Genomic DNA, 11,484 nt, shown 5'->3' with positions numbered 1-11,484 from the left:
ACCTTACATTACCTTACGTTACCTTACATTACCTTACATTACATTACATTACATTACATTACCTTACATTACCTTACCTTACATTACCTTACCTTACATTACCTTACCTTACCTTACATTACATTACATTACCTTACCTTACGTTACCTTACCTTACGTTACCTTACATTACATTACCTTACATTACATTACCTTACATTCTTAATGTTTCTTTGTTTTTGGCTTCTTAACATTTAACAAACTATGAATGTGTCATACCCACTTAACGGGAAGAAACTCAGCTTTCAGACAATATTAACCATTTTTAGCTAAACGAAACACAAGGGTAATAACAAGCTTCTGAATTAGCCCTGAGCGAACACATGCTAACGCACTTAGCACAGAACTCACGGTAGAAATACTTTATTACTTATCGGATCTGCACAAACACTATATCAGATTAAAGCTGAGATTCCACAGATTCTAGAGGTATCGTCACTGAGCGACCAAAACTCGTGGCAGCGAAGACGAAACCAGACAACACACAACTTCACTTTACGGGGCCAAAACGGCAAATATGTCTTACCTTTTGCTGTTTCGGATCAAAGGGTGGACGATGTAATAACGTACCCAGATGAGTGATTACGGCGCCCGGTATCATTTTACACACGTGTATCATACAGATGCAGGACTTACACACGCCTGTTATCTAACCAACAGGTCCGCACGCACTCTCCAGACGAAACTCTCTCGTCTTATTCATTTAAGCATTTTCTTATTAGTTTATGCAGCCAACCCCCCAAATGCATAACCAGCCGCTTAATGCGCAGTGAAGATTCGGTAATGAATAAAAAATAAGCATTTATTCACAAACTAAATCAGGAGACCTTTAAAGTTTTACGTCCGATTCGCTCCTTTTTTCCTCGCTGTACACAGCTCCAGTTTGGGCATTGGCCTGTCATCAGATTAAAATTGTTGTTGCTGCTGTAGCGGAAGTTTAGTAAAATTATTTTTGATGAAATACTCCAAATCTCCACCCCCCATAATTGCACTTGCTTCAGTTGCTTGCTACTTTCTAACGGCGGTGATGACAGTTACAGTACGAACTGAAGTTAATGCGATTTGATTGTATAACCCTTCCCTTGGCATGGCCCTGACCAATCACAGGTTGGCAGGGGCATGCCGTGAGCCTCATCTGATTGGTCAAATTGTTTTTACTATGTTCAATCTGAATTTACTTTAACATAACAACATATGTATTGATTCTGACTCTTCTACATCCAACTCACAGGTTTATCATTACTCTGAGAAAAAAGATTATTAATTTTCCCCTTTTAGAAGATATGGTCTTTTGTTCTGGGAATGTCATTTTCGAGCCTGAGACCTGAAAAACAGGTTAAGTGCAAAATATAGAATAACACTTAAACCCTGATTATTATTAAAAGTAGCTAAGTGTAAACAGTTTGAGAGCTCTTTATATTTAAAAGCTTAAATGTGATTTAATTTACCCGATTGTTTGTTTTATATTTTAAAGGCAAGTTTATTTATACAGTACTTTTCAACACAAGGCAACTCAAAGTGATTTACAAAAATGAGAGACATTAAGAGCAAAGATAAAAGTTACAGCGCAGATGTGAATAGTTCAATTAAAAATAAAAGTCTTCAGTCTGGATTTAAAAGTAGTCAGTTCCAGATATTTGGAAATATCCCTCACCAGATTCTCTCATTCGCCTTCCTGTGAAATTAGTTATTTTGACACTTTTCTAACCTTTTTATATTCCTTTCATCCAAGTTGCATCCCCAGTCAAAGCTTAACTGTGATGTAATTTACCCGACTGTTTGTTTCATATTAAAGTTTAAACGTGGCTGTAATCTCCCCTCTTCCCCCCAGATGTCGGCCCGTAAGGACCCGTCCTCGGTGAGGATCCGGGAGGTTCTGCTGGAGATGAGGCGGTACCGGATGGGTTTGATCCAGACGGCCGATCAGCTCCGGTTCTCCTACCTCGCCGTCATCGAGGGCGCCAAATACATCGGGGGGGACACCAGTCTGCAGGTAACCCCCCCCTCCCTCCATTACAGGATAGGTCACAGATTGAGGCCGTTTCTCAATCTCGAGGAAACTGGCTTCCAAGCCAATATTTCAAGGATGCTACGTCATCGAGTGCCGCCGAAGGACTGTTCCAATCTCCAGCATACTTGAAATTCCACCGAGGCCGCGTCCTTGGTTTGGGGGTAATTTCGAGGCTGCACATGGGTAGACTTCGCGTCCTTCAAATCCCCACAATGCTTTGCGCACGGACCAATTTCCCCAAATCTGTGGCGGAAAATGTAAGGCGGGGCCTCTCATATGACGCACACCTGCACACTTGCTCGCCTGTTCCACTCTTCGTTTTCCGAATGCCAGGAAGGATTCTTGCCTCGCTTCTGAAGGAAGTGACTCGGAAGACACGTGCTACCAAGCAAGCATCCTCGCGATTGAGAAACGGCCTCAGTCACTACCTACCCGAGCTTTAGTATATTCAGTTTGGATAACGAATTGTTTTGATTTGATGCTGAAACGTTTGAGCTTCTAACTTTAGTACGGTTTGAATGCAGGGCTTGTGCCTTTTTAACAGAGGATGGGAATTGTAGTTTTTTATATCCTATGGACTACAGAGGTTGACAGTATTATTTGACCTTTTCCCAAAACAAAAACTGGCTTGAACAGGGAGTTTTCAAACTGATGTTTAACCTGCAGTACGACTCATTTGACTTCGTCCACGTCTAAAAGTCTCTGTGATGTACCCATGAAATGAACAAATTGAGCAGCACATGCGTTTCGTGGAGAGAGCTACTGCTACATACATGTTATTTGTGTCATCATGTAGTTTAGTGCATTACATCTTAGTCACATTTCACTCTCATAAGACATGTTTGATTACCGTTTGTGTATTTCTGCAGGAGTCGTGGAAGGAGCTTTCTAAGGAGGAAGACGAGCCTCCAGAGTTCACCCCCCCTCCTCCTCCCCCCCCCAGAGACCCTCCCGTCGACCGGGTGGAGTCGAGGTTCTTCCCCGAACACCAAGAGGTCCTCCAGAAGGCGCAGACACGCAGCCTGGGGTAAACGTTCATATATATATCCTTTATTCAACCAGGTAATTTTGCAAATCAAGAAAAAAAATGTTGTCTTAAAACTGTGAAGTAACGCTCACAGTTTCACTCACACGCTCAATGAGCTATCTCTGGTCTCGCGCAACACGTCACCAACACCAGAATGAGGCGGAAAGTATTCAAGGAGGTGGAAATCACTACAGTCTGGGCGTGTTGATACACACAAGGGGTGTTAGTCGGTTGCTCAAACAAAACACAGGAGTGTACCTTTAGCTAATGTTAGCTAGCTGACATTAACGTTACGAATTACACTCGTTTAACACTCGGACACCTTGTACAGCCGGTCCCGCATGCTGGCTCTTACGGAACCGACTAACTCCCCTTTTGTGTAATAGCAGCTCAACACGCCCAGGCTGTAGTGATTTCCACCGCCTTTCATACTTTTCGCCTCATCCTGGCGACGTGTGTTGTGCGAGACCAGAGATGTAGCTCATGGAGCGGTTTCACACTCAAATAAGTGCGACAAATATTTTTTAAGATTGACAAACATCATATGTGTAATTCGTGGCACAATTCAAAACGCAATGGAAAGATAATTTCTCTCTCCGTTGACTTCAATACATACTTTTTCCAGAAGAAGGTCCCATGGAGGAACACAGGAAAGGGAGGGACTTCGGCTCTCCATCGTCCTCCGCTCAGCAGCTACAGTGTAGATCCCAGGCTCCTCCATCAGAGCAACATGGATATAGGACATGCAACAGAAAGTCTGTGCCCTAACTGGGAAAGACGTCTGTAAACACCCAACACTTTATGGTCTTTATTTAAATCATTAGGTGCTAAAAGTTGAATCTAGATGTATTTCACCTCGGCGTGATGACCAAACGTGGAACACTTTCTGAACCAACAGTCGCTCCACTTTGGCTTCAAGTGTCTCCGATTGACTCTTGTAGGAATGAACGGGGGTGTCTTTATACCTCTGTGTGTCCGTTTAATAAAACCTGACCTCTTCCTCCTCCTCCTCTTCCTCAGGTCCTCTCAGGAGCCGGAGCTGAGGAAGAGGAACCTGGCTGCTCCTCTCCCTCCTCTTCCTCCTGCTGATGTCCTGATGGAGGATCCTCCGTCTCCTGCTCCTCCAAAACCCCCTCGACAGCAACAGCATCTGGACGAGGAGAAGATGGAGAAGGAGAAGCTAGAGGAGGAGAAGCTGGAGGAGGAGAAGCTGGAGGAGGAGAAGCTGAAGGAGGAGAAGCTGGAGGAGGAGAAGCTGGAGGAGGAGAAGCTGGAGGAGGAGAAGAAGCAGAAGCGTTTTGAGGGGCCACTGGAGGAGTTAGACCCCCCTAAAGACCCCCAAAGTCCTGGGTCTTGGCCCCTCCTCACCAACGTGTGCCTGGTCTCATTTCTGGCAGTCGGAGCGTACGTCTGCTACAGAGCCTGCTTCCACTGAGGAGATCAAACCTACATTTAGGGGAAGAATACAATTTATTTCAACTTTTTGATCCTGAAATCTGGAAAAACCGTTGAAAATATAATTTATTTCAATGTTTTTCATCGTTGATTTAAAAATACAATGAAATTACAACATTTCAAACTAAGAACAAGTATTTGAAAAGTGTTATCAAGCATTTTAATAATCTTTTTCACGTTTATTTATGTCTTCATATTTCAGTCATTATTTTATTTTCCAGATTCAGAACTTTCTTTTCTCGTTTTTTTTACTTTCACTTCGTATTTTTCGCTTTCAGATTTTAGCCCTGATGTTGCGTTGGGGGCGGGACTAACGCCATGAGTGACAGGTCTTATAGCTAGTCACGTTGCCTTCAGGGAACCATAAACCACAAAACTATCATGACTCAAATATCAGAATATAGATAAAAGAGAAATATAAAAAAACGTTTTATTGCTTCGAACGAAATCCAAATAATATTCAACCAAAAAAAAAACATTTTAATAATTATTTTTTATTTGAATTATTGTATTTTTCGAAGCTCAGGATCAAAACTGTTGAGATTCAGTTCCATGCTCCCCCTGATCTCCTCCTTTCACCCAATGACTGAAACTCGTACGTTCTTCCATTTCATCGTGTGTGTGTGTGTGTGTATGTGTGTGTGTATGTGTGTGTGTCTGAAACTAGGCTCACTGCTTTGAAGTGTTTCACGGTTAAACGTCCGTATGAAAGGTCACGTTTAAGATGTTTAAAGAACAAGGTGAAACTAACAATAACCAAAGGCAGCGCCACAACAAACCCTTAATCTCAATAAACCACTCCCATGTGATTATTAGAGAAAGTGACCAATTGTGCACAAATAATTTGCATGCGGAGGAGTTAATGAAGAAATCTCTTAAAAGCATTTTGCTACGTGTTTTTATGCGTCTACTTCTTCCTGATCCAGGTGGTAACCTCCCCATGTTCTACATCAACTGAAAGCAGCCGTTTAGCCCAATTTAAAATCCATTTCTAGCCAAAAACTGGTGCTTTTTAGGAATATCTACACGGCAACCGAGGGGGGTCTCTAAGGCTGTTGAACCCCCTCTCCAGTCAGACACATCGGGAGGAACCGGATCAGGTTTAGAAAACAGATCACCACAGTTTCTCTCATTTGTCCTTCAGGGCTTCCGTACTTTTTAAAAACAAGACGAGCTCACTTTCTCAGATTCACGTGCTCGACATCTTGAGATCTTTAGTTGATAGCGTTGGCTTTGAATCTGAAGGCTGCGCTCGCTTTGATCATTGATGTGTCGTAACATTGCCAAAATCAGTTCCCAGCGTCTCACCTGGAGATCCACTTCCTTTATCTGAGATATCATTCAAACACATCACCGCGGACCTTTCCTACATTTTCAATAGAGAATATATTCCAATGATGGTGCTCTGAGGCTTTGTTCAGATGCCTTTACCCTCACAGGTGATGATTCACCAGAGAAGCAGGTTCCTTCATCGTGTTGATATGTTAGCTTCACATCATTCTACATGTTGCCTTATTCTGGATCCACTATTTCCTGTGGTGTTTAGAGCCAGTCCTGAGTCGCCCTGTCGATGCAGGAACTCACAGCAATATGCCGACGCGTCGCTCGCTGAAAACCTTCTGATCAAACCAAAAACCCAACACCAGCACGAGGAGCTGCGGACGGCCTTTTGTACAATAACGTTTGTTTAAAGCCTGCTGCATTGTGGGTCACCAGGTGTGTGCGTGCAGAGATTACCTGAGCTTCAGAATGTATTCCATTAAATATAAATATATATTTTGTTAAATCAGGTTTCTGTTTGCAGAGAGTCGGAGACGGCTGCGTCTGGTTCTCTACCCTCGTGCCGTTGAGCAGAAACATGTATTTTTTTATTTACATCTGTTGTTCTTCTTTTTAAATAAATACAAACAAACAGAGTGCTGTGTTCGTGTTCTGTTTCCGCAACGCTGAGAGAACAAAGACCTGTGCCACGAGAAAAACCTGTTTGTGACGCTGAGGACCTTTGTACTACAATTTAGAGGTACTTGTACTTTACTTGAGTATTTCCATGTTATGCTACTGTGTACTTCTACTCCTCTACAGTTCAGAGGTACATGGTGTACTTCTACTCCACTACATGTATTAATACCTTTAGTTACTTCACAGATGTGGATGAATGATGTGAAATATAATCAAGTGTTGAATCAGACTTTAGTTCCACCTGGAGTAAATCCACCAGCTACCCTGCAGTATACAAAGTACTTCAAACTAGCTGCTCCTTCACCAGCTTTGAGAACACTTTCATGATCAATCATTATAAAACATATCATATATATTATTCTGAAATGGACCAATCTGCACAACGACTACTTTTACTGTCGTTACTTTAACTATATTTTGATGAGAATACTTTTCTACTTTCACTTGAGGAACATTTTGAATGCAGGACTTTTACTGTAACAGAGTATTCCTACACTTTGGTACTTCTACTTTTACTCAAGTACAAGATCTGAGTACTTCTACTTTTACTCAAGAACAAGATCTGAGTACTTCTACTTTTACTCAAGTACAAGATCGGAGTACTTCTACTTTTACTCAAGTAGCCTACAAGACCTGAGTACTTCTACTTTTACTCAAGTACAAGATCTGAGTACTTCTACTTTTACTCAAGAACAAGATCTGAGTACTTCTACTTTTACTCAAGTACAAGATCTGAGTACTTCTACTTTTACTCAAGTAGCCTACAAGACCTGAGTACTTCTACTTTTACTCAAGCACAAGATCTGAGTACTTCTACTTTTACTCAAGTACAAGATCTGAGTACTTCTACTTTTACTCAAGTACAAGATCTGAGTACTTCTACTTTTACTCAAGTAGCCTACAAGACCTGAGTACTTCTACTTTTACTCAAGCACAAGATCTGAGTACTTCTACTTTTACTCAAGTACAAGATCTGAGTACTTCTACTTTTACTCAAGCACAAGATATGAGTACTTCTACTTTTACTCAAGTACAAGACCTGAGTACTTCTACTTTTACTCAAGTACAAGATCTGAGTACTTCTACTCTTACTCAAGTACAAGACCTGAGTACTTCTACTCTTACTCAAGTACAAGACCTGAGTACTTCTACTTTTACTCAAGCACAAGATATGAGTACTTCTACTCTTACTCAAGTACAAGACCTGAGTACTTCTACTTTTACTCAAGTACAAGATCTGAGTACTTCTACTTTTACTCTCAAGTACAATATCTGAGTACTTCTACTATTACTCAAGAACAAGATCTGAGTACTTCTACTTTTACTCAAGAACAAGACCTGAGTACTTCTACTTTTACTCAAGTACAAGATCTGAGTACTTCTACTTTTACTCAAGTACAAGATCTGAGTACTTCTACTTTTACTCAAGTACAAGATCTGAGTACTTATACTTTTACTCAAGTACAAGATCTGAGTACTTCTACTTTTACTCAAGCACAAGATATGAGTACTTCTACTTTTACTCAAGAACAAGATCTGAGTACTTCTACTTTACTCAAGTACAAGATCCGAGTACTTCTACTTTTATTCAAGTACAACATTTGAGTACTTCTACTCTTACTCAAGTACAAGACCTGAGTACTTCTACTTTTACTCTCAAGTACAATATCTGAGTACTTCTACTATTACTCAAGAACAAGATCTGAGTACTTCTACTTTTACTCAAGAACAAGATCTGAGTACTTCTACTTTTACTCAAGTACAAGATCTGAGTACTTCTACTTTTACTCAAGTACAAGACCTGAGTACTTCTACTTTTACTCAAGTACAAGATCTGAGTACTTCTACTCTTACTCAAGTACAATATCTGAGTACTTCTACTTTTACCACAAGATCTGAGTACTTGTGCTTTTACTCAAGAACAAGATCTGAGTACTTGTACCTCTACTCTGCGTAATGACCCTAACCTCCAGCAGGAGGCGCTGCAGGACGGTGAACTGTCAGTTTTATGTATTATTTCCTCCTTCCTGCCTCAACCCGTTTTTACTCATCCATTAATTTAATGAGGTGTAATGCAGTAAACAGGGAGTGTTCACCTTGCGCCACACACACACACACACACACACACACACACACACACACACACACACACACACACACACACACACACACACACACACACACACACACACACCCCAGGAGTGACTTGTAGTGTCATGTAGGTCAAATCTCTAGGACACCACAGCCCTCCAGTGAACACTCGGTCACATTCCATTACCTTGTGACCAAAATGAGAAATAATAAAAGTCAGTGTTTTAATGCATGTTTTTATTTTCATTGATTAACTCCATAATTTCGTCTACAAATAGATTTATAAATGAACTCTGGCCGCTCTCACAAATGATTTAAAGGTGTGTGTGTGTGTGTGTGTGTGGCCTGCTCTTCATAAAGCACTGTGACGTTTGGAAAGTGCTTTATAAATAAAGTTATTATTTAATAATGTTACCTTCATTCAAACAAACGTTAACGTCTACTGAAGCCGCTCTCAACTCTACTGTTTGACTGTTTTACTCTCACCACAGGGATTTATGACAGTTGCTCAACATTTTGTTTTGAAAACACACACACTCTTCTCTCTCTCCTATCCCTCTCTCTCCCCCCCCCCCCCACACACACACACACTGAACACTGTGTGTGTGTGTGTGTGTGTGTGTGATCTTCAGTCTCCTCAGAGGAAGGAACACGACATCTCGACAGTCGGCTGTTGAGTAAACAGAGGTTTGGCAACAGCTCACTTCCTGTTTGAAGGGTACGTGCAGTACAGGAATGCTGTGAGTAATGCAGGCCCCTCCCTCTCTGACGTCAAACACCAGCAGCAACACGCTCACACACACATCACACACACAACCGGGGAAACTACAAGCAAGGTGTGTCGCACAGGAAGAGGTTCAGCTGACTCAGCAATTTCATCATGTGTTCCCAAACGGTAACATCAAGTTCTCTGAGAGGTTCTCCAAACAGAACGTTCTCAACATTTATTACAGCTCCAAATCACAAGGAAGGCCTCAAAGGGCTGCACAAAGCAAAGACTAAATACAAACGTCATGGAATAAACATTATAAAAACATGATGCATAAGTGTTGCCTCGTGATGAAAGCATGTGACTGAAGGGACACTCATGCAGATGGAAAGTAGCTGATGGAAAGTAGTCGTCAAGGAAGACGGAGTGTTTTGAGTCAACGGTCAAGCCTCTCCTTATTCTGGAGAGGAAGGAGGAAAACATTCACTTCCTCTCTGGTTCTGTCCGAGCCGAGCCGGTGGGAGCCGGATATACAGTACCAGTCAAAAGGTTAGATAGCCGGGCCCTCCCGCATCCATCTCTACATCTGGGACCCAGCAGATGGCGCCATAGCAGGAGACGACCTACCACGCCGCCAATGGACCACACTGACCCGTCGGTCGCTTCAAAACATGGATGAAGACGTGGGGCCTGGCAGACAGCGCTGCATGCGAGTGACCCTGAACAGACTGCCCAACACATAGTCACCACCTGCCCCTTATATAGACCACCTGCCCCTTATATAGACCACCTGCCCTTCATATAGACCACCTACCCTTCATATAGACCACCTGCCCTTCATATAGACCACCTGCCCTTCATATAGACCACCTGCCCTTCATATAGACCACCTGCCCTTTATATAGACCACCTACCCTTCATATAGACCACCTGCGTGCGTGCGTGCGTGCGTGCGTGTGCGTAGATGCAGCGGACAGACAGGTCTCAGTTGGTCTGGTGTCCTCTGCTTACTTTTAATACTTGTAAATAAAACTTTTGGCCCGTAATTTATTTTCCTCATTGTAGCGACCAGAGAGGGGGGGGATATATCCAGTCTCTGATAGTGTTACGTTATTATGAGAGTGCTCCGTTTGATTCTGAAATGGTATAGGCCTATATTTATATAAATATATACAAATATATATATGTGTGTGTGTGTCCGCATCTGTAGCCTGTTATTGTCTCATTATACCGCACTGTGAATGAATCAAAGTAAATATATAAGTGGTCATGAACACATCTGTCCATCAGACAGAGGGCTGCTGTGCCTCCTGTCATCATTAATGGACGTCTCTTTAAAATGACCGCTCAGAGGAGAGGAGTTCTCATTTCTCTAACCGCCTGCTGCTTCCCCTCCTCTCTCCTCGGCTCCCCTCCTCGACTCCTCCGCTCGCATCTCCTGTGGGCGGGACTAAGTATCGAGGATAGGAGTCGAGGAGGGGAGTCAGAGAAATGAGAAAGGGCCCAGAAGTTAAAACATGCAGAAACACCAGGTAATCAGACAGGAAGTGGACACCTTTCAAAATAAAACAGGAAAACAGACCAACCGTGGCAAGTTAGTTTTAAATAATGATGCAGCAAATACAAAAAAAACTTGAAATGTATTATTAAATGTATATAATTATTAAAAAAACAAACTTTCAATTAATAAAATCCTAATTAAATTATTTTTACGCAATACTGAAACTCAAATTTGAAATGGATTTAGTTTCACACACACACACACACACACACACACACACACACGCGCACGAAAAGGTCAAATAAAACTGTCCCCTAGTGGCGACCTCTGTAGTGCATGGGATATATAAAAGACTACAATTCCGACAGTCTTTAGGAGACGCAGATATGGCACCCTGTGAGGAAGAAGGCGTTGTTCATTTCCCGTGTCTGTGGAGAGCTAATTAACTCATACATTAACATAGAAATGTGTGTTTACGAGGTGTTTAAGTGTCTTTAGGAAACACAGGAAGAAAGGGACTCTTCTTAAGCTGTTTCTTAAGTGTCTTTAAAGTAAACTGCCTGCTCCTTAAATACACTTGCATTGTGTTTTTATGAATGTTACTTTGGGAGAGCAAGCTTCTCCGTTTGGGATTCGTCTGCATTCTCTTCTTCACCTCCAGAGTGTTTGTAACGGAGGTGGGATTGTGCAAC

General features: G+C 42.0%; 1 protein-coding gene across 1 annotated transcript; it reads left to right on the top strand.

Moving 5' to 3' along the window:
* Window positions 1-1,870: 1,870 nt before the first annotated feature.
* Window positions 1,871-6,448, top strand: LOC117535024 (tyrosine-protein phosphatase non-receptor type 1-like; the record flags this gene model as incomplete). Its single annotated transcript, XM_034199350.1, is given in 3 exon segments — window positions 1,871-2,032; window positions 2,920-3,077; window positions 4,098-6,448. Coding segments are annotated over 3 exon segments (735 nt in total), but the record flags the coding sequence as incomplete, so codon positions are not given.
* Window positions 6,449-11,484: the final 5,036 nt, after the last annotated feature.

The sequence above is a fragment of the Gymnodraco acuticeps genome, unplaced genomic scaffold (genome assembly GCF_902827175.1).
Source record: "Gymnodraco acuticeps unplaced genomic scaffold, fGymAcu1.1, whole genome shotgun sequence".
NCBI classification, from domain to species: Eukaryota; Metazoa; Chordata; class Actinopteri; order Perciformes; family Bathydraconidae; genus Gymnodraco; species Gymnodraco acuticeps.
Note: the sequence above shows the minus strand (reverse complement) of the source record. Positions and strands in the feature narration are given on the sequence as shown.